Genomic DNA, 23,272 nt, shown 5'->3' with positions numbered 1-23,272 from the left:
ATCAAGTTGGGCCATTTAAATTATTTTAAAACTTAGTTAAGGAACCAAAAGTTCACTTCAAAATCCTGACTGGAGTCTGGCTCAGATGCTAATCAAAGCATTGAAACTGCTGTTTTAATAAATATGAACAGAGGAAAGCTGTCAGTATATCATGATTTTAAAAATACAGATTATTTTGAAAATCTGTATTTTTAAATCTTTTTTAAAATATTTAAAAACAAGACAAAATATTATTTATTTATTTATTTTGCTGTTTTTATGATATCTGAAGCATACTGATAGTAAAACCTGACTCTAAGTACTTTGAGCACAAAATCATGCTATTCATTCTGCAAAATTATAACGTTTTCAAATTGAAGATTTCTAGAAAATCTGTGTCAGTTTTTCTGTGTTCTGCTTCATGTGAATGTTTTTTTGGTAGCGAAGAATATGAGGCGTCCTTATTGCTTTTTTTTAAAGCTCATTTTGGATATTTCTCACATTTAGTTTTAGTCACCTGACAAAACCTGAGCAGCCTGTCGGCTCCCATTCCTCCTGGTGCAAATAAACGAGGGAAATGTTCTGTAGCCAGAGAACTGCATTCAGTTGTTACTGACTGCAGCTCTTCTGAGCGCTCCGCCCACACCGCCTGCCCTCTCCTCTCTGTCTCTGTTCGTATCCTGGCTCTGCTTCAGCACCGCCATCATCATGCTCGGAAATGCAGCTCTTAAAGATTTGTGTTTTTGGCAAAAACTGAAGCTTACAGAATTAAGGGACTTTTTTTTTTTTTTTGCTCGTTTCCCTACATCACATCTATGAGCCTGGGCCACAGCGGCTGGACATCCTTTATGCTCTCAGCTGGGAATTAGTTTTCTAACTTGGAAGGTTTGCCATGCTGAACTGGGTGCCCTCACTTTTTTCAAGTCCGTCCCTGTGGAGTAACTATTTCAACTTCTTTATGTTGTTTTTATTTATTCTCTTCCTGTCCTGATCAGAGTAATCTAAAAACGCTTCCAAAAGCTGCTGGTGAGCACATCAAGGATGAGGCATCTACATTAGGACAACGATTTAGATTTTGATATTATTATTGGCTGTATTATTTGTTCTTGAGCCATGTTATGGTCTCCAAAGCTCCCCCTGTCAATCATCCACGTGCGTCTGACCGCCAAAGGCTTACTGCGAAACATTCAGCTGCTGTCAGGATGCAGGAAAAGCCCTGTGGTTTTCAAAGCAGGTCTGTCAGGTATATGTATGTGTTTTTGACTGCTGTAGTATTACTATTTTTCTCTCTCCGTTCAAGTATAGTTAACTGTTCCTACAGGCTATTTTTAGTAATACTTCTTGATGTTTGGCCAAGCAAGTGGTTCAGGGTTCATTTACTTACCTTGCTCAGCAAAACCTGCAACTCCACAGAAGTATACTTAAATGTGACTGCAGTTTTACCAGCTGTAAACAAACACAGTTTGAAGGCATATTGACATTCTTGGTTGGTTTGCATAATTTTTTAAGGCTCCGTTTTATGCAGCTGTCAAGCAAACAGTCTCTTTATTTCCTCACTGAAACGGAATATTCTTGTTTTACTCGGTGCATGAAGGTTATTTTGATCTGGGTCACTTTGTTGTGATCGGTCAGCAGTTTTTCTGGGAACATGGCACAGTAGTAAATCAATATGTTGCTGCTTTCATAATAATCAAAACAGTCCTGAGGGCAGACTGCAACCATGAACTAATAACACAAAAATATCACATTTAAAGTTAGAAATAGATTAGATCAGCCTTTATTGACCCACAAAGGGGGCAGTCAGGTGCATCAGGAGTATGTTAACAAAGAAAAAAATGTTCTTTAAGTGTTAAAAACAATGTATGAAAAACAACGAGAGAAGCAATAACAAAGATACTATAACAGAAAATACTGTGCAGTTAGAAATAAAAATATCTGACTCATGATCCAAAGGATCCAACTGAGTCAGATGACTTTTTCTAAAAATGTACAGAATATTTACAGTACATTATATCAGTGCAACAACAAAAAAAAGCATATGTGCAATAACAGCTGAGATGTTGTTTAAAATGAGTAAGAACAGAGTGGTTAAATAATCATTTGGTTATAATGCAAAAAAGTCAATTATCTGCAGTGGAAAACATTTTCAGAGAAAGATGCTGATATCTGTGTCTCCAATTTTAATTCGTAAAATAAACATTTTAAAGCCAAAACTTGGAGAATAATGCGGTGGTAAAGTTGTACTTATCTCAGACAGTGACCCTCTGTTTAAATCCCTTTCTGTGCAGAGAATAGGCATCAGTAATTGCTGCCACCAAGCACCATAACAAGTGTCTAATTGTGAGGGGTCTCCTTACCCATCATGCCTTGTGCTGTGATGTGATATCTCTGAACAGTGTCAGTGTGTTGACTTGACGCTACGTTTTCAATATGGAGACATGCGACATGTCTGAAATGAAGGGGCAGCGTGTTTCATCACGACTGTCTGGACTTTTAGAAGGACAAACTCCTGGGGTCAGTCGTCTGTTTCCATGGTTACAGAGAGACTCTGATTGCTCAGATTTGTATTTTCTAGAAAACAAAAAATGAACAAAGCAAGTGATGCTTCCTCTCACTCGTTGTGAACACAGAAATATTTGTTGCCCATCTTTCTATTATTACACTTGTTTGAAGAAACCAGTGAACAATGGAGAACTTGTATAAACTAAAATAAAAGTAGGCAGTCTTGCGGGTCTTAGATTGAAGTTGTATTACTTCTCAAGATCACTTCTGAATAATTTAACAGGTGACGGCTTAAATTATTAAAATTCTGCAGCATTTTATAACGTCCACCTGTGGTCTTGGATAAAAGCCCAAGCAGTTTATTTTTATATCTGCATGTCATTTCATTCATGAATATATTTATGATAAACTTGAAAATCTCCTTTGGGTCAAAATTTCTTAGTTAAATCTGAAATAATGTTGTTACTTTTAATGTTACAGACTAATAGAGATCTACTTATCATTTCATATTTATACAGCGTAAGCACAGGATACCATAAAGGACTTCTGATTATCTTGCTGAAACTAAATTGTGCTGATGTATCGATTTACTGCAAGCGGATTTACTCTGAAAATCCAGCAGAGGGCAGTGTAACTTCAAGGAGAAATTAGAGGTTTAATTCAGTGTTTTTGTTTTGTTTTTTCCCCCTATTTTTGATATAGCTGTCTAACTATTATGCAAAAACTTGATCTAAGGATATAAAGAATTAATATATAATGGGAACTTGGTATCTTAACGTCTAGAGACACAGTGTGTGTTTTTATTGGAGCAGAAGAATTAATTGCCAGATGTTTTATATTCATGAGTCAGAATAGAAAGATCCACTGAGTGAGTGGATATTTAAGATTTAAAACTCTTAAATCAGCAGCTCGCTTTCTTATTTTGCAGAAAACTCAGAAAGATTGGGTGGAGGAGTCAGTTAAACAAAACATCCTACTTTTACACACTCATTAAACCAACAGTGGAAAAATGTGCTCAGTCCCCAAAAGAGTCAAACTCACAACAATGCTGTTATGTAAACAGCATCATAAAGTGCATCTTTATCATAAATTCAAAATTTTTATGACCATTGTTTGTTTGTTTTTTCATGTAAATGAACAGTAGCCACACAAACCAGTCCGTGTAAAACAAATAAATGTTACATAATCAGAGTTCTGTAGTCACTAGTTACATTACCTCAGTTATATTTACTTGGGTAACACTTTATTTGAAGAGGGTTAAATAAGACGGTCATGACACTGTCATAAACATGACATAACACCTGTCATGAACATGAATAAGCCTTCATGAATATTTATGACTGTTGTCATAAACAGTCATTCGGTAAATTATGACACTTTTAATACAAAATTGACATTATTCAAAATGTCTTTGTTATGACAACTTGACATTAACCAGGAAATCATTGCTGTTTAAATTTTACCTTTAATAACATAAATATACCTAATTTTTAAAGTGCAATCAGTAATACTTTTATAACAAATTTATATCAGTAATGATTTCTTGGTTAATGTCAAGTTATCATAACAAAGACATTTTGAATAATGTCAACTTTGTATTAAAAGTGTCACAATTTACCGAATGACGCTTTATGACAACAGTCATAAACATTCATGAAGGCTTATTCATGTTCATGACAGGTGTTTATGACTGTCATATCAGTCTTATTCACCCCCTTCAAATAAAGTGTTACCTTTACTTGAGTAACATTTTTAGAAAAGAGTTACTTATAGGGAGTATTTTTACTAGGCTGTACTTTTTACTTGAGTAACTTTATTATGAAGTATTTCTACTCTTTAGTAAAATGTCTGAATGAAGAACACGTTTGTTTGAACCAAAAATTCACCAGACAGACACGCCTGCAGGTTTTGTTAGAAGTTTCATAAATTTTCTATTGGAAAGAATTGATATGGAAAAAATATTTCCTTTACCTGAAATTATTTTCATTTTGGACTGTAAAATACATAATGTTTTGTGGAAATTTTGGTGTCGGTCCATCTGATTGTGTCATTTTCAAATATTAAATGGATGATATTTTGATCAGTTACTCAGTACTTGAGTTGAGTTTTTATAAATACTTTTTACTCTTGAGTAATTTCTTGAGCAGCTACTTTTGAATAAAAATATGCTGAAATTGTGCTTCTCTTACTTGAGTATAAGTTTTGGTTACTCTACCTACATCTGTACATAATAAATAAAGCCAACATCATTTACAAACAACTGTTTTCAGTCACACAAATGGAAGTTACTATCCATTATATTTGTAAATAGAAAGTTACCAATGTTATGCTTGTTAAAATATGGTTAAAAATGTCAAACCAACTAGACTGGAATGCAGTGATGAGTGAGAGATTCTATATTTGAGATAAAACATTAATGGCGAGATCAATATAATCATGCAAGTAGCAGGAAGCTACAGGCATGATCAGTTTATCGTCGTCAATAATAAATCAGTGGCTTCAAGCTTTTATTTCTGAAATAAAAATGTTTTAACAGATATGTGCCCTAAATGCAGCATCATGGTGTTCCAGATATTTTCCTGCTCAGTTTGTTTCACTTCAACTCGACTCGTACAGGTTTGTGATTCTGTCCCCTCACTGGACTCAAGACGTGTGCTTTATGTACGCTGGAATTGTTTTCTTCTGACTCCATGGCGCTCTAGTGCTGGTAGCAATGTCCTCTTCTTCACTTAAATGGACGGCGGATGTCATGATTGTATTTACAACTCACACTAACACAACTTTTCTAAAAGTAGTTGCCCTCGGCGACAGTTGCCTGGATTAAACTAAAATATGGAAAACTAATTGTATTTGAGGGGCAGCACTGCTACCCTTCAGGCTGAATGATGGGGCAGTGCACTTCTGGATGGCAGTAATCCGTTAAATCTGACAGACACTCATTGGTTGGGTGACTGTGTGTGGGGCTACACAGGGGGGTTTGCTAAAGATTAATGTTGTCCCAACAACTCATATTTTTTTTTTTTTTTTACAGTGGACAAAAACAAAGCCAAGACCGTCTCCAGGCAGCATCAACAGCAGCCTTCCCAACAAGCAAAGGGCTCTCCGTCTCCAACTGCAGCACAGGACGAGACGAAAGAGCAGATAATCCATCGGCTCAAAGAACTCCTGACAGACAGCAACTGTAGGTTCCAGGCCCTTGCCATTGTTCTGCAGCAAAATTTGGCTCAGGTGAGAATTTTTTAATTCTAGAGGATAATTAAGCTTTTCTGCACTAGAAGAGTCTTTTTTCAAAGACTAGGTCACATCTTACATTCCTGATGCCAGTTATGAGACTTGATAGTTAGTAATGTAATTAATTGTATTGCATTATATTGGTGTCCAGCTCTGTAAGTTGATAATATAACAAAAATGTATTGGTATTTTTGTTTTTTTAATTGACACATAATCAAGCAGTGCTGTCCTGGTTGGTCTCAACAACAGATACTTTTCTGCCAGGTTAAATTACTAAAGCAGAATGTAGCATCAATTGTTTAAGGAAAGTTTTTTAGTTTCACATCAGCTAAAATACGTAAACTGTACAGCTGTAATTTATTTAGAGATTCCAAAGTAATATACTTGTTTTTTCTTTGTATGTTATTGATTACTGATGCAATAAAACATCACATTTCTATTTCTATTTTGTTGACATAAGGCTACACTGCAAAAATACAAAGTCTTACCAAGACAAAACTCACAAGTAACTTTTCAGCAAGATGCAGAAATTTGTTTTAAGTCAATAATTCCATAATATCGAGGGGAAAAGTTCCAGTTTAATTTATCAGATTATATCACTTATAAGTGGAAAAAAATCTTCAAGTGGATCTAGTACTTTTTCATCAATATTAAGGAATTAATTACTTGGAATAAATTCCTATATGTTGCTGAAAAGTTATAAACTAGACCAAAAATAATTGGTAAGATTTTTGTGGTTGTGCAGTGCACCAAATGAAAAGCAGACATGGCTCGATATCGTCCAGCCTTATAAATGTCTGCTTTTTTTGTCAGTCAACTCTGGAGCAATCAAAGACAAATTTAGTTTGTTCGTCTCTGTCAGGCGTTTGAGACAAAAGATTCCCTTTACATCAAATGACTCACTAAAGACGACGTCCTGTCGTGTTTTTAAAAAGCGGTGTATAAAACAAGGATTTACTCGTTTAAAACAGACAAAATGATTCAAACGCTGACATTTTAAAATCTCTTTACAATCTCATATTAGTCATTAGTTTGCTTAGCTTCTCGTGAATCTTTACTTTACCTCCAAGCCAACTGCTTTTAATACCTGAAGAAGTCGGATACAAAACACCCATCTCTGTAAAGTTCAGAACTGCAAAGGATGGAAATGACCAGAACACAGACATGTTATGAAAACTAACGTTTCCTTTAAAATGGCCCTCTCTGGGACTGAAATGTCTAACTTTAAGACTTCTTTACTCATTGATCTTGTCACTGGATACCCTTTGTTCTGAGCATCAACCAGCTCAGAGTGTTTCCTCACGAGCTGATAAATCAGTGCATCTCCTACTTTATTACGATCCCTGCACTCTGTTGTGATATGAGTCTGAATGATGATACTGTACAAGGAGAAACCTCTGAGCTTCTGTATTTTTAATGAATTCATATGTAAATTATTCATGTACTCCACCAAGATGCCAAGTGTTTCTCTTTCTTTGGAAACTATACAAAGCAATAACAGAAGCTCATATTTCAGACACCTCTTATGGGTTGATTCTTGTCTCAGAATCAGAGGCGCATGTTTTCGCATCCACCTGAATAATGTGTAAGTTGCGCCACTGCTCAGAATGGCTGATCTTTATAGTATAGCAGTGTAGCTGCTGCTCCTTTATGAAGACACTAGCGCTGTATGGTATGTTCGCTGTGTTCTTGAATAGCGTTATCCCACATTATTCATCGGTTGGATGTTGCCAGGGGCAACAATGGCTGTTGATTTTTATTGTTCCTCTGGTTCAGTCTAGTTCCCTGTTTTTAAAAAATCCTTTTAGAAAACGTGTTTGTTACACGAAGTCGCCTTTGTGCTTCGTTTCTTCTGCTGACTTTTACGCCAGAGACATTTCTTGCGACTGTAAGTTGATTCAGAGTTCATGTGATTTGTGTCCTAATCGGATAAAACTCAGTGTTTGGAACAGTTTTTGTTAAACCCTATGAATTATTTTAAATATTCAGGGAGGGTTTTTTAGGAACGGCAGCAGCACGGCTCTCTGTGACGTTCTCTCCGCTGCCTGTTGTCACGGTGGAACAGATTTTGAGCTGGATCTGTTTAATGTCCATGGCGGCCTCTGAAATGTGGCAGCTGTGTCTCAGGCACAGAGCGTGATCTTTACTCACTGATGTTTGACTCATGTCCTTGTGTTTTGGGCAGCATGGTTGTGAAACCAAATGCATTACCAAATCTTGAAACACACACTTGTTCCTCTGGCAGATAAAGCAGCTGTCCCAGCCTCCTCCCACTGACTCCACTCATTATTGCATAATAAACTGCTTTATTTTCTACTTCACACCTGCTAAACACCAACATCTGTCACTCACAACAGTTATAACATATATTAAGGAGCATTATGTGTGTGTACTTTTTTTAATGATCTCCATAATCGCATAGTGAAGAATGGAATCTGGTGGCCACTCATCATGCCAATAATAGGAGGCAGGCGTCTGCCATCGCGGCGTGAGAACGTCCCAGCTGTTGACTTGATATGGTTATGAACTGCTGCCAAGCACTAAGAGACTGTGCCCTGCTGCTGCTGCTTCTTATCACCTGTTTGGATAGGGTGAAGTGTTGCTTCTGGTTCCCCCAGGCTGCCTGCTTTCACATTTCTGCTTCAGCTGAGGCTTTGCAAAGCCTGACTTCTTAATTGGTAAACTACGGCTTCAAAAAGTTAAGCTTTTTGTAATTTTGTCAAATTATATTTGCTAAAAATGTATTGAGATTTTGTTTCATACAGCAGAACAAATGTGCACAATTGAAGTGTAAAGAGAGATGCATATAATGTGTTTTTAAATTCCTTTTACTTGTACAAATCTGAAATGTGCGGAGTGCATTTGTATTTTGCCGCGCTCAATGCAACACCCTAAAATAAATCAGGTGCAAGAAATTACTTTCATCAATCAGAGGTTTAGTAAATGAGGCCCATTTCAGCTCTGGATGCTAACTTCAACATCGACCATTATCAGCTCAATAAAGACCAGATGATCAAAGTACCTGCTTTTAAAAACGGTTGACTTATTATATGTACGATAAATCATATTGACATGTTTAGTCAGTATGAATGAGTAAGGTTGTATTTTTGTTTTTTTGTTCTGTTCTGTGACCATAATATTTTGTCATATTGTGGTCCTGAACAAGTCGTTATTGAAAATGGGAATTTGTTGTCAATCAACTTACCTGGTAAAAGAAAAAAAGTTAAATGAAAACTTATTTACATGTAAATTTTACTCTTCAGTTTCCTCTGAGGTTCATTATATGACATTACTTAACAAATATCAACATTTACCGATTGGTTTCTAGATGTGAAAAGCTAGAATAAGCATATCCCCAAAATGTCTGCAGCTAACGGTGGTTCTGCAAAGTAATCACTCAAATGCATGCCACACTTTTCAGATTATGCTTATAAAATACTTTAATCAGAGAGGATTATTTTTATTTCCCTTCACATTATGCACTAGAAATAAAATTAGGATTTATTTTAGCTATAATTTTTTTTTCTGCATCTGCACAAACTAAAAATACATGAAAATGATTTGAGGGGAAATCGGTGCATTTTATTATTATTATTATTATTTTTTATATTAAAAAAAAGTTGACATGCATAAATTTGTAGCTGATTTACAAAGTGATTTATATTCCAACCTCATTTATCTGTTGCAATTTCCCAATAATTCCAGAAAACTGGAAACCTGACCTCTTACCTCGGTCCATACTGTCATGTTACTCTCTGCCAAGAGTATCATCTTCATATAAACATGATACTCTTGGTGGAGAGTAACATTGCGTATACCTCTGGGAACACTTATGCTGGAGAAAATATCTTCTTTCTCCAGCATCCTATTAAACTGGCAGGATCATGAACAACCAAACTGATGGAAATGGGCCATAAAACTTGTTTTAAAAAAAGCTAAACGGAAAGAAAACCAAAGACTGAAAACCAACATCTGACTTTTTTAACCTTTTAAGTATTGATCGCCTTAGCGAGCATAGTAATCTGTTCTTCTTTTTCTCATTGATTGCACGTTGACTGTAAGCGGTGTTGCTCATGGACAGGATGGTAAATTGATAGGTCACTGGATGAAATCGGCTTCCAGCCTGTGGCTGGGGGAGGGCAAGCCAAGCAGCACTTGGCTGTTTATGACCAGGGTGGTGTCACTGCGCCGTACGGGTCCGATCCCATCGGCCAGCTCTCTGCTCCCTCTCGGTTCTCCTCCTCGTATTGAAGTGGCCTCTCTGCTGTGGGGGTTGTCCTAAAGCACTCTCTGTAGCCCGCCCCTCTTCTTCTTTTTTTTTTTTTTTTTTAGATGAAATACGGTAGAGAAGCCACTTCTCTCTACTACCTCTGAAGCGGCTTTTTCAGTCCTGCCTCAGATGTGGTGAGCTCAGTCTGGGAGGGTATGCGTGTGGAGGTGGTATGTCCACCCGGACCGCTGTTAGTCCTGGATTACCGGGTCTCCATAGCAACCAGAGGGGGACTCCAGCACCCAGAGCCTCGGGCTGAGGCTGGATCATGGGCTGCGCTGGCAGCAAAGCTTGTCTTAGTGCTCGCTGCGCTGCAGAGACGGTAACTGGCTTCTTCATTCTTGTTCTCCGCAGCGGGAAACGGATGCAGATCAGAGGGGATCGCTTTGCTGATGTAAACTGAACTCTTTTTGGTGCCGTTTTGTCCTGCGCAGCTCCGGCCGTCTTTAAATTACGTGGGCTGCATAAGGTGATGTGCAGAGCATCGGGTTGCGGATGTAAATCGACACAGTAAGAGAGGAGGGAATTGAATAGTTTGTGGGTTGTTTCTGCATCAGTTCGAACCGTAGCAGAAGCGCTGGAGCTCAAACCTGCAGCTGCAGCCCTGACTCAGAAAGGTTAAGGAAGTTTGGCTGACATGAGGAGTCTATGAAACTGGAAATATGAGTCGAATGTGACTCCATATCAGTCACCACAGAACGTCTCTTCTGTCTTGTTTATGTTTTGTTTGGTTCTGATCCATAACTGGAACATTCTAGACAACCTGGGCTCATGAGATTCCTGTCTGTATTTGTAATATTAATGCCGGAGTTTGTTCCTCCTTCCCCTAATCAGTGCAGTAACACTGACAGAAGTAATTGTTTTTCCTTTGCAGTGTGACGATGCCACCACGCAGTGCAGGGAGCTGTCTCAGGAACTGGTCAGCCTTAAAGGAGAGCTGGGTAAGTTGCGCCACAGCAGCAGTATCACTTGAACTTGTGTCTCTTTTTATCCCCTGCTGATATGCCTGCTTAAGACTGTGTTGCCATTAGAGCGTTGGATAAATCTAATTTAGCTCCTAATTTTACAATGGTAATCACAGCTGTCACCATAAAGTTTGCTGGATGACAAATTGTCCCAGAAATTTCTGTGATAAACAATAATATTGGTACTCAGACAATTTTCAAGTAATATATCGATCATGACCAATATAGTTTTAGTATAGTTTGACCAATAACTTCAATTGTGCAAAGAACAGTGGAAGACGTTTTAAATATCCGAAGCAAAACAACCAGAAACGATAAATAAAATGAAAATAAGTTACACACATAACTGAAACCATAAATAAAATGTCTCTGTAAACATAGTTGCTCTTCAAAATGTACTAATCATCAGAATGGAAATGATCACGCTCCTTTGAATTTATCGTGCGATTAATCCTTGATTACTACAGACTTGATTACATCTAATTTATTTCCCACTGAAGAGTTGTCTGGTATTTTAAACTGTTTTACTGTATATCAGGATCCAGTTTAGCTAGACTTGTTAGGTTAGACGTTTACCATCGCTCACTGTAACAGTGGAGGCTCGTCAGGTTTAAGTGTTGTCACGGCGACTAGCCTTGGACATGCATATGTGCTTCATCTCACACCAGTATTTATCTGCCCCCCCCCCGCCAGGGCTTTGGAGGCCTTTTAGCTCCTCCCCCTCTGCGGCCGCCTCGGGACTCCCACATGACTGCTCTTATACGCTGAATGTTGTTATATTTGTACTCTAACACAATCTTCTGTTCAGACTGGCTGGGCGACCCACGCTGACCTTCAACAGGCCTGTTTGGGGTTTTTTAGTGAAATGTTTTCTGGCTTTGTGGGTTTTTTAATTTGTTTTGTTTGGGGGGCAGAAACACAAAAGGTCTGAAGTCACTGTGGGTCGTCTTTTGCTTCCAGCTTTGAACGTAGATTATATAAATACCTCCTGTGAGATCTAGATGGCTTTAAACGCCTATAATCAACTGATTTTCCCTCATCGGCTCGTTTCTTCTTTCCTGTTGTTGAGCTTTACACGCAACAGGTTAACCTACAGTCATTAATTAAATTACTAATGATCATTTCCCCTTTCATTTATATATTCTCCTTTTTTTTGCCCCAAAAAATATTAAAAAAAGTTTTTGTCATTTAGTCCCCCTGGTTGTTCTTTCTTACTTTAAAAAAAAAAAAATTAATAGAAAATTAACTTGGCTGCAACAACAAAACTAAGTCTGACTGTTTCCCCAGCCTTTCTTCTTTCAAAGACAGCAGAGAAATAAAACATTATCTCGTGAACACAGAGGCATTTAAAATGTATATGTTTCGTAATCTTTTCTCGTAAAAACTGGCTTTCATAAAGTGTAATGTTTTGGTTTTCCTTCAGACAAATGATCTGTTCACTTTTCTTCTGCGGTAACTCTTCTGCAGCACAGCGTCCTTCCTCCATCTTTAACCACATTTATCCTTCATTTTCATCTGTCACTGAGTTCACATCATTCACACACTGAGACACAGAACTTAATTCTGTGCCTGAATCAAGTCAACCCACTCAAGTCTCAGGAAACACTTTTTTCTCCATCCAGGAAATTAATGTCTGCCACGTTGTTTATAAGATCCCAGCAGACCAGTGACATTGCTTGTCATGTGATATCACAATGCTTAGCACATCTGGTTGTTTTGTACCTTTTATAGGGTATGAAATGGTTCGGGGTAACGTGGGATATTGCCAGCCCATCATGAGGATGTTTCAATTTTATTAAAATATCTACCAGCAAAACACTGAATGTAGTTATTTTTGCCTTTTAATGGGTCATAATCTGTCATATTTTAAGACGGTCAACAGGCCCAAACAAGTGAGCTGCTGCAAAAATAGATTTGATCTAATTTTGTTAAATTGAGGAATTTAGTAATATACATAATCACGTTAAAGCACATATTTTTTCTTGCTACACATCTTGGAAAATCTTTCTTTCACACGGTTGTCTCACCGTGATGAGGGCTTGTCTGCTCAGTTAGCCTAGCGATAGCATAGCATTAGCGTTCCTGTCTCTGCTGCTGCCTCTGAATCTGTCTGGGTCTCCTCCTCGCTCTTGCTCTATCTGTCAGATGTTTAGCTGCTATTCTGTCTCCTTTGGTGGTAATGCTACATGTAATAAATGTATTATTTTTGCAGCTTTGGAGGCGAGGGTGTTGGAATTGGAAGGCCAGCTCTGCTCTGTTGAAAATCCAGCAAATAGCCAAGGCCTTTTCCCCAGCGTGACTCCAACAAGAACAGATTCCCCGCCTGCGTTTTTATGATTATAATAATTCATGGAAAAACTTACAATACAAAAACAAATGCAGTGTATTTTGTATGCAAGTTGGGTCTGATTATTTCAGTATTCATCAAGGACTACAATATAAATCAGTCTTTTTGCTTGTTTTGAATTAAATGTCACAAAGCTCTTTGTAAGGTTTCATACGCAGCTGCATGCAGATTATATCTCAAACTGACCAGATCTATTTTCAGCTTGATTTCACGTCCTTCGCTGAACACATGTCAGCTTCTCCATGGCTGTATTTTAACGGTCCATATTTAACTTGACCCTGATGGTTTAAAATGACAGCTGTTTATCCATAGCTGCTTAAACTACTGATGTAGTCGCCTCACACCCAAAATCAGAAGCAAAATCTCCACGTCATGAACAACACTCCTTCTAGGAGGGAAATGGTGAGTGTGTTAAATCATGGAACAACACAGCTAACACATAAAAGGCCTCGGTTGCAGTCGAGTCACCACCGTTGAACTACACCGAGTGATTTAGTTGCTTGTTTTTATATTTCTCTCTGCCTATAAATAACTAAGCTGTAGTTGGCTGAGAACAAGTGCCACCTCCCTCTGAAAAGTCAGTTTTTCCATTCCTTTTTGGAGACCGTCTGTCACACAGTTCACTAAACCAAAATTCCTCAGTGGGAATATTGGGTTACGTGCTCAGCGAGTTACTAAAGTAATCCGTCCCCTTCAGTCTTTTTTTTTCTTTTTTTTTAATGATCACTACATTCTGTCATTTTATTTTGTTTTTTGCCAACAGCTTGTTCTGTCCACTCGTCTGAGTGCCTGGAGAGGGAAAAGGAAGAGTTGCGCGCTGCTCTGCAGGACGCGACACGGAGGCTGCAGGAAGAGCACCAGCAGGAGCTGGCTGACCTGGAGCAGAAGCTGCAGGCTGTCCACAGGGCTGAATGGGACCATGTTCACCTCAACTACCAGGAGGAAGCAAACAAGTACAAGGCTCTCATGCAGCAGCAGGTAGCTCTAAGGTTTTGCCTTTTGGTTTTCAACTTAGCTTAAAAGCAACAATTAGTTCCTCATTTTGAACATATTTAACTGCCTTTTTTTTTTTTTTTTAGATGGAAGAGCTGAAAGCCAATCAGGAAGCCATGAAGGTGCAACTAGAGAGCCGCCACGCAGAGCAGCTGCAGTCTGTTAGGCAACAGTATGAATTGTCTTTGGAAGGTGAGAGAAAAGCATAGGCATATTATGAACAATCTAACCTTTTATGACAAGATGGTCTTGTCAAAATGGCTGCTTGTCAGTTAATCGTTAGTCGATTAAGATTGATCAACTTTAACTTAACTCACTAATCGATAACTTGCATACCTAGAATCCTCAAAGCATATTTTGTGAAACTCTGAAATGAAAATAATAGTTCCATAGATTTCTAGTGATCTACCATGAAAACTCATTTCCAGTCATTTTTTCTGAACTTCTCAGAACTCAGGAGAGTCCACGCCCAGGAGCTGCAGTCTTTGGAGCAAGAACTAAAAGACTCAGAAGCTGCTCTGTCTGTAAGTGGTTTTTGTTTGTTTATTTGTTTAATACACTTTAGCCATCGATGTACCAGTGCACACTAGTTTTCCCACTGGTTTTGTTCGTCCACAGGCACAGATTGAGGAGCTGACAGTAGAGAATAATGCCCTGTTAGAGAAGCTAGCTGCAGAGAAGAGCAGGAGGAGGGAGCTGGTAGAAAACACTCAGGTACTGTGATATAGAAAGGATTGAGTGTTGAAACTCCTCATGATTCCAGTGCTGTTTGCCCCCGAGCCTATAATAACAATAAAACCAGTGACTACCCAAAAGATAAACTACTTATGGACAGATAGGAGATCAACGTGCTCTCGGAAGTGAGAGGTTTTTGTTTTTTTTAACATGAAGCCTTATTGAAATAATTGCAAGCAGAGCTGGAACTGCTCCAGCTCCATATTTAACATCCAAATACACAGTATATTGTCCCTGTCAGCAAATAGCAAAACCCTGCTAGTCAGAGCTCAGTGCTGCCCTCTGTTGGAGGGTTTGTTTTTCTGACGCTGCAGTTGCAGCATGTGCTATAATTGCACAGGCTTTTAAACTCTTAGTAGCCCCTCATCATGACGCTGCGTTTTGTCCCCGCAGAAGGACTCTCACACTCTGTACTTGGAGCAGGAGCTGGAGAGTCTCAAAGTCGTGCTGGAAATGAAAAACAAACAGCTGCACAAGCAGGAGAAAAAGCTCATGGACGTCGGCAAACTGGTGAGAACTGGGCAGCATAGAAAAAGGTTGCCCAACAACAACAACAACAACATAAATAAATAGCTACCTAAACCGTAAATTTGCTCCATTTGTTCCAAACAGACGGATAAAAAGGTACAGTTGGATGAAATGCTCATAAAGGTCCAGCAAGAAAATGAAGACCTGAAAGCCCGGATGGAAAGGCATGCTGCTCTGTCGAGGTACCAGAACCACAGAGATCATTTCTAGCTAGAGCTGCACCGATCAGAGAGTCTGATCTTTGGCTCATGTAGAGATTTGATCTTATGGCACCAGAGATCACGTTGTTATTCATACTGCTGCCGAGTGTGGCAAAAAATGGCTTGGGCCATTATTTTATGAAGGTCACATGTCTTAAACTTTGTCCTGGTAGGACTATTTAATCTTGTATACTCTGTTTTTTTCGCATGACTTTTCTGTCAAGCAAAAGTTTTGAGTCGCACTCAAACACCTTTATTGTGTTCTGTGAGTCAAGATGGTTGAGGCTACCGCTAACTCACTGCTAATAAACCCTTGCTAGCTAACTAGCTACATAAATAACGACATAAATAATATAACAGCATTGCTACATAAATAACTCATAAATGCTTTTTTGCGTCTGTCATGGGTAAGTGGAAATTTATCACCAGTTTCCTAGACCAAATTTATACATTTCTGTGGAGATGCAGCTCTTGCATTTCATTTTTAAAAAGTCTTACATTTGAATAGGAGAAACCTCAAATTTAAGTAACTGTTTTTCATCCATTTACTGATATCTGAAGATTTTGAAGTGGCGCCGCTAGATGCTTAAGTTGAATCCAGTAGAGGGAGACAAACATTAGGGTGATGGGAAGGAGGCCTTCCAATTCTTAATCAGAAAATATATATATATATATATATATATATATATATATCATTGATAAGATGCTAAATGTTTCAGAGAAATACTTTCCATTTTTAATATGAAACTAAATAGTTTATTGTTAAAAAAACAAACAAAAAATCTAAATTGGTTAAAATTTGCCAGAGCTTTGAATTATTTTGAACTGCCTGATGTTACTTTCTTTCACTGATCAGATACAGGTGGAAGTTTTGAGTCTAGTCAGAGCTGGTTAATCTGAAATTGAATCAACTGACTTCTCCAATTAGAGCAGTAAAATGTTCTAGTTTTTGATAACTTTTGAGGCCAAACTAATCCAGAGAATGAAATGTCACGCCCCTCCATTTTGTGACCCCGTTTGTGCTGCCGCCCCGCAGGCAGCTGTCCACGGAGCAGGCCCTGCTGCAGGAGTCGCTGCAGAAGGAGTCCAAGGTGAACAAGCGGCTGTCCATGGAGAACGAGGAGCTGCTCTGGAAGCTGCACAACGGAGACGTCGGCAGCCCCCGCAGGCTGTCCCCCAGCCCCACCTCGCCCCCCCACCCTTTCAAGCTGCAGTCGCCCCGCGCCTCCGGCTTCTTCTCCAGCCCCCCTTTGTCCCCCAGATAGCGGTGGGCCCCTGCTTCCAGGAAGCAAAAGCGACCCAGGTTCAGCTTTCCTCCTGGAATAAAAAGCCGATTGAATCTTGCCAGCTTGAACCTTGGCTCTTCGAGGACTAGATGAGCTCCACCACTTCCTGTATAAAGATGCTAAATACTGTAAAGAGAAACGTTGCACAGAAGCACTTAATGCCACCTTGTTGTTTGCCTTTGACAACTGATCAGATGGAGGCTGAGGAGAAAAATCTCAGGACTTTTATTATTACTTCTACCGTTTTTGTCGTCAGAGGCTCGTCTTCCCTAAAGCTCATGTGTACATGTGCAGATTCAGCCTTTCGGTGTTGATGAGCTTTTGTGTTTTTTCCTGATTCTGGACTCCACAGCCATGAAAAGTCTGACTTCAGGATAGCTAAGGGTGTACATATTTATTCAGAATATCTAAGGAATCCATTCAGACTTCAGCACCTTTTCTCACAAGCCTAACAGCGAGTCTGTCGTTTCATACGCTGGCCTTGAACACCCATTTCCTTAAGGTTATTTTTGTTCACAGGGTGTGTGTGTGTGTGTGTGGTTTCTGTTAAGTCTGCACAACCAGCTTTAATGTTTCTGCTTTCTTTGACCAGGAGACCAATCTGAGTCTTTGTTGGTGCGTTTGCCTCCCATCTGTGACCTCATAAAGGAAGAGTTAGCTTTAAGGTCAGGGTTCTGTTTCTGGGTTTACACTAACGGCTTCGCTCACATCAGGGACGCTGGATGTTTCAAAAGGTGTGGATATTTTGTGTGTGGAAATATTACAGATGTGTTGAGCCTTTTTTTGAAATATGCAATTAATAAACTCTTTTATTAAACCTGAACAAGGGGTGGCTTTTACTGCAGTAGAGCCACATTTAGACGTTGTAAATATGCGCACTCGTTTATCACTTATTGGGCGTAATCTGTAATCACCAGTTTTATTTTTGCTAAAGCAAAAAACCATTGCACCGAGTCCAAAATGAACTCTGTCCCAGCAGAACACATTCCACATAAGGAGCACATTAGGACACCAAGCTTAGCTGTAGCAATGGGGGGGGAAAAAACTCTGCATTTTAGGGGTTTTTTTCTTTAGATTTTTTTTTTAGCATCTAATATAAGCTTTAAATGGAGCATGGAAATGAAGTTTCACTAGATATGTGTTGCAACAAACCTTTAGATTTAATTTAGTCAAAAACATCTGGACGTGAGATAACTTTGGGCTTTTTCCATGAGGCCTTTAACTCCACACACCTCTTCAGTTCAGGTTGCAAAGGTTTATGTGCGTCATCCTCCTGCTGTAAGGAAAAGGGGAAGACCTGAAAGTCTCCCTAAAATTACTCTGCTTCGTTCAAAAAACTGTTCCATTAACAGCCCGATGTCAGCATAAACAGAGGTACCAACATATTATGGTTTCAAAACTACAACCAGTTTTTCATTGAAATGAATGAAAGCAATTAAAGAATCTTTATTGCGTTTTTCAAAAATATTACAATAATGCACGCCATTTTGTTGAACTAACATGGATGTTATCTGGTCCTGTAGACGGCTGACTCAACGTTAAAGCTTTACATGTGGAAAACGTCCATCACGGGACAAAAAAAAAAACAACCTGTATCACGCGCTCCTTGGTGGCGATTATGAAGAGGCGATTTTGGTCGTCACTATTGTCTCACCGTTTATGTTCTTGGCTTTACATATGTAGTTACCGAAGTCGATAGTTTGCATGTTGTCCACAGACAAGATGCTCTGGGAGACCCTTGTGGTGTGGCCCATGCCTCTGTTCACCAGCCTCCACAGCATCTGGATGTGAACCGGACGCCTGTCCTGCAGCGACACAAAAACAACCTGTTTGTTGGCTGCAAAGGAGTCAAACGCTTTTAGAGCTGCACACCAGAAATGGATAAATCAGCCATTAGTGGGACTGTTTATCCACGGTGTCCGCACATCCTTAAAAAGCCTTAAATCTATATATCTAGAATTAAAACCTCAAATGTCTCGAATCCAGTGAAAATGGTAAAATGCCCTTAAATACATTACTCACAAACATCTTCATTGTGTTCTGTAACTTGAGGCTACCGCTAAAACGCTCCTATTATACCCTGGCTAGCTAGCTAGCATTTTTTTTTTTGCGTCGATCATGTGCAAGTACAAATGATCAGTCCGGTTGGCTGGATGACGTTCGTACACTGTTGAGAACTAGGTCTTAAATTTCATTCATAATTGTCTTAAAAAGTTTTGAATTCTGAAATGTGAGTAGGTGAAACCAGCAGAAATCCTGTTATTGCTTGACATGTTTAGGAGATCTGGAAGAGCTGATGTAGAAGAGAACTGAACCAAACATAAGCAGTCAAGTTGTCTTCTTCAGCTTTTAGGATTGTCATGTCCTGGATGAGTGAGAATCTACAGTTCCTATTAAAAAGTATTCAACCCCACGGATGTTTATACCCAAATCAATCATAATCAACAGGATTTGTCTTTACTGACGAATGTACAAAAAAAAACATTTTTAAACTAGAAATATCCCTCTGTTTTTATTCACATTTTCCCCACTGCTCCTCATTTCCACTCAGTTTTCCTTCTACGTCTCCTGCGTGTCTCTCACCTGTCCGGGATAGGACCATCTGAAGCTCACGTCCTCCTCTGGTTCTCCCAGCACAGTGCAGGTCACATTAACATTGTCTCCTCCTCTCACCGTCTCTGGAGAGGCTCCCAGGCTCACGAACGGGGCCCCACTGGGAACTGTCCACGAGAGACGGACATGATGGAAAAGTCTTAAACCTCTAATTTGATCCATTCAGTCAAGTAGCAGTGAAAGTACGTGGAGTTCAAACAATCAAACAAGCACAAATCCATCTTCAGCTGCTGCTTAGACATACAAAACTTGCTTAACTTTACCTAAATTTGCTTGATTTTATTACGTAAACTTCCATCTTCCAGTCTGGAAGGGTCTATTCTGAATCAGGAAGCTGACTTTAGCTTAAGAGACACAATTTCTGCAGAAGTGCCACCGTGATCTAACTTAGATTCTGGTTCCATGGCAACAAAATGTGGGGGAAAAAAGATGGGAGGGTATGAATACTTTTGGCCTCCCTCACCTTCCACATACAGCAGCTGGTATTTGGTGGAGATTTGAGGGGTCCCCTTGGAGGCAGCCTTGCAGTAGAAGACCCCCTGAAGATCCGCGCTGGGGTTCCGTAGAATGAAGCCCTTGGTGGGGTCGAAGGTCAAAAGAGTCTGGTTTGCTGTGATTTCCTCGGGAGGGACCTCTCGGTGGAGCGACGCCTCAACTTGGGGCTCGGTCACGCGACAGGGCACGACCGCGGGCCTGTCAGGGCGTAGGTACACAATCTCGAAATGGATCGCAGACGGGACGAAGAGGTTCTCTTTGTCTGGAAGGAAGTTGAGGCGTGAAATGTATTTTAAATCTTGGACTTTCTGCTTTGATTACAGTTCAGCGCTCATTGGAAACCACTTTACCACCTGAAGTCAGTGACATTATTTCTCAGCACACATGATACCTGGGCAATGACAGTACAGCAGTCGTTTCCCCTTTCTTCACTAATATGGCAAGCCAATAAGTCTTGGAGGGAAAAAAAAAATCTACACCAGAAAGTCGTGATCTGCTGCCAGTCACATCCCCTACCTTGGCGTTTACACTCGCACATGAAAATGGCTGCAAAACAGACGTGCAATTATACAACCGCATGTACTTGACAAGCAGAAGTGGAGCCTCCTGCACAACTGACAACAATGTAGCAAGTGGTTTCTAAATGGTAAGTCGACAACAAAACACTCGTCTTTTTATACAATGGCGGTATTGACCGCCATTGTACGTTCAATACAGCGGTAAAAACAGCTGATCAAACGTGCTGGAGCTTAGCTGAGGTTGCTAGTGTCGGTATGGAGAAGCAGCACTCAGCTTCTATGCACCAGAAATGTTGAACAAACTTCCAGAAAGACCAAATTCCTTTAAATCAAGGCGAAATGCTGGTTTACTGATCACTGGAATATCGACTAACATATTTGGTCATTGTGATGATGGCGACTGTAAAATGATTTTGTGTTTTTATGGTGTAAAGCACTTTGAACCGTCTTGTTGCTGAAATGTGCAACGCAAATAAACTTGATTGACTTGACTGAACAATCGGGAGGTTTTTGAAACTCATTTTCCCAGCTTGTTGCCAAAAAACGGCTGGGTGGTTTATTTTTTAAGTACTTGGGCGAAACTCCAAACAGTTTTGTTTTTTTTTCTTTTTTTTACTTGCTAGTGAAATCAAACGTACCCTAACGCCCACCTGTGAAGTAGACGTAGGAGGCGTACGTGCGGTCTTGGTCCCTCTGGCACTCCGTCCCGTCACACACTATGACCCAGCAGCTGTAGGAGCCCGTGTCTGCAGCAGAGGGCGAGGTCAGGACCAGCTGGCTGTACTTGTCGCTGTGCTTGATGCTGCAGGCAAGAAGACGAGCGATAAGCCGAGCCAACCAACCCAGCAACCGGAAACGGCAGCGGAGGAGGGCGTTTCCCTGCGGCACCTGAGGCGCGAGTCGTTGAAGGTGTCCAGGTAGGTCGGATAGGACCATCCGATGTTGGTCCCTTTGCAGCGCAGCTCCACGCTCTTCCCGGGAGTCAGGGTGGTGCTGGGGCCCAGGCGCAGGAAGCGGCCCTTGTCCAACACCTGGGTCAGCAGGGACTGGCTCTTCCCCTTCCTGCTTGTCAGGGCCGGCTGGCGGGCCCTCGCCCGCTTCCCACCTGGATGGGCGCTGCTTTCCACCGCGTCTTTCTTTCTCTTGATCGCCTGACAGGATCCTGGAGACACAGAGGGAGGCAGCTGAGGCAACAGGAAGGCCGAAAAAAAAATCCTTCCCACCGCCTCCAAATGCGCACAGTTCAGTCTCTTCTTCTTTTCTTCTTCTACTTTTGCTTTTATCTCAGCGGGAACAAAATGTAATATGTTCCATTTTAGCTATTCGTCCCTCCTTTCGGTTGGCTATTCGTCGATAATCAGAAACATCTGTTGCATTCCTTCACATCCAGTAAGCAGGTCTGCAGAATCACTTTGGAAAAACATTCCTCCACTTAACACACTTTTCATATAAATCACTGAAAAAAAATGCACTTAGGACATGAAATTGTTTTGCATTAATATACTCATTTTTTATGTAGAAAAAAGAGCTTCCCTTCACACACACCAAGTGGTTCCCCTCCCGCCAGTGTTTGAAGCGGTTTCGCCTTTTCGACCTGCGGCTGTCACCCGGTCCGTCTGCACACAACGCGGCTCATCAACAGATGTGAAAACGTGAACTTCACTCACCATTTTGGAGCTCCAGACAGAGCAGTGCCAGACAAAATACAGCCCAGGGCTTCATGTTCGGAGAGCCCTGCTGGGCCAGGCGAACAGAGGAGGTTTAGTGAAGAGAAGGGAAAAGGAAGAAGAAGAAGAAAAAAACTCTGAGGTTCGCTGGACCAGCACCGGCCCCAGCTGCTCTGTTTACAACCCCAGCTCCATCCTCCTCACAGCCTGGAACTGTGAGGGGAAATAACTTTGTTTTCCCTCCTCCCTCCTCTCCAGCCCGAGGAGCAGTAATGTGTAGTCTGACGCCCTCTGCTGGACCGCAGGGGGAATTAGCCTTCTGCTTCACATTACTCCCTCCCAACCAACAAAATAAAACAAATTCATAGAAATTAAAGACAGAGGTGTGTGATGATGTGGGCGACAGTTTGGAAGCTTCTGGCATTCCCATCCAGATTTGGTCCCAAGATAGCTTTAATTTTTATTTGTAAGATTGAGAAGTGTTTATACCTTTTCAACTTGTTCACAATTTGTCACATTATAATCGTATAACTTGAAAGTTTTGTGCACATTTGTACAGATGTTGCACCACATTCCGTTTCCACTGTATATTGTGACCGCAGGAGGCGCTGTTGTAGTTTTACACCACGCTTTGCCATAACTGGTCGCAGAATGTGACATTCATTGTGACCACGCTGTAATTTAGTATTAAATATTTAAACCAAACAGTTTCTGCTAACTCTCTCCGTCCGCCAAAGAATGAAAAGTATCTGAGAGTTAGCAGAAACAGTTTAAGTATTTAATACTTTACTGTGAGTTAGAGTATATGATGAGTGCTATCATATTCTGTGACCCTCTGTATCTCCGTAATAGTCATAATATTACAGGTCAGGTGTTACTTTATATTCTTTTCGGTTTTTTCTTTATTTTTCAGCAGGGCCCTCGCCCTCTTGAAAACTTACGT

General features: G+C 40.2%; 2 protein-coding genes across 10 annotated transcripts in view; one reads left to right on the top strand and one right to left on the bottom strand.

Annotated features, from left to right (window-relative positions):
* The window catches only part of mtus1a (microtubule associated tumor suppressor 1a), a 30,571-nt gene extending 12,712 nt beyond the window's left edge, over window positions 1-17,859 (top strand). For 5 of the 9 annotated variants that reach the window (XM_015041265.1, XM_015041267.1, XM_015041264.1 and 2 more), the window contains 9 exons: window positions 5,513-5,709; window positions 10,857-10,923; window positions 14,058-14,272; window positions 14,374-14,479; window positions 14,738-14,811; window positions 14,906-15,001; window positions 15,416-15,532; window positions 15,635-15,732; window positions 16,787-17,859. In XM_015041265.1, coding sequence (XP_014896751.1) covers window positions 5,513-5,709; window positions 10,857-10,923; window positions 14,058-14,272; window positions 14,374-14,479; window positions 14,738-14,811; window positions 14,906-15,001; window positions 15,416-15,532; window positions 15,635-15,732; window positions 16,787-17,015 — 1,199 coding nt within the window. In that variant the 3' untranslated portion in view covers window positions 17,016-17,859. Of the gene's footprint in view, window positions 1-314; window positions 1,214-5,025; window positions 5,189-5,512; window positions 5,710-10,856; window positions 10,924-13,159; window positions 13,434-14,057; window positions 14,273-14,373; window positions 14,480-14,737; window positions 14,812-14,905; window positions 15,002-15,415; window positions 15,533-15,634; window positions 15,733-16,786 lie in introns of those variants that run through there. The other 4 variants (XM_015041272.1, XM_015041271.1, XM_015041268.1 and 1 more) reach the window with 4 other exon arrangements.
* Window positions 17,860-18,462: 603 nt separating this feature from the next.
* On the bottom strand, window positions 18,463-22,545 carry pdgfrl (platelet-derived growth factor receptor-like). Its single transcript, XM_015041277.1, has 6 exons — window positions 22,330-22,545; window positions 21,551-21,824; window positions 21,313-21,464; window positions 20,113-20,406; window positions 19,620-19,756; window positions 18,463-18,841 (listed from the first exon to the last, which is right to left on the bottom strand). Exons 1-6 carry the CDS (start codon window positions 22,382-22,384, stop codon window positions 18,653-18,655), a joined length of 1,101 nt encoding a protein of 366 aa, XP_014896763.1. The 5' UTR covers window positions 22,385-22,545; the 3' UTR covers window positions 18,463-18,652.
* Window positions 22,546-23,272: the final 727 nt, after the last annotated feature.

The sequence above is a fragment of the Poecilia latipinna genome, unplaced genomic scaffold, assembly GCF_001443285.1.
Source record: "Poecilia latipinna isolate Pla-1442-1.1 unplaced genomic scaffold, P_latipinna-1.0 Scaffold544, whole genome shotgun sequence".
Classification (NCBI taxonomy): domain Eukaryota; kingdom Metazoa; phylum Chordata; class Actinopteri; order Cyprinodontiformes; family Poeciliidae; genus Poecilia; species Poecilia latipinna.
Note: the sequence above shows the minus strand (reverse complement) of the source record. Positions and strands in the feature narration are given on the sequence as shown.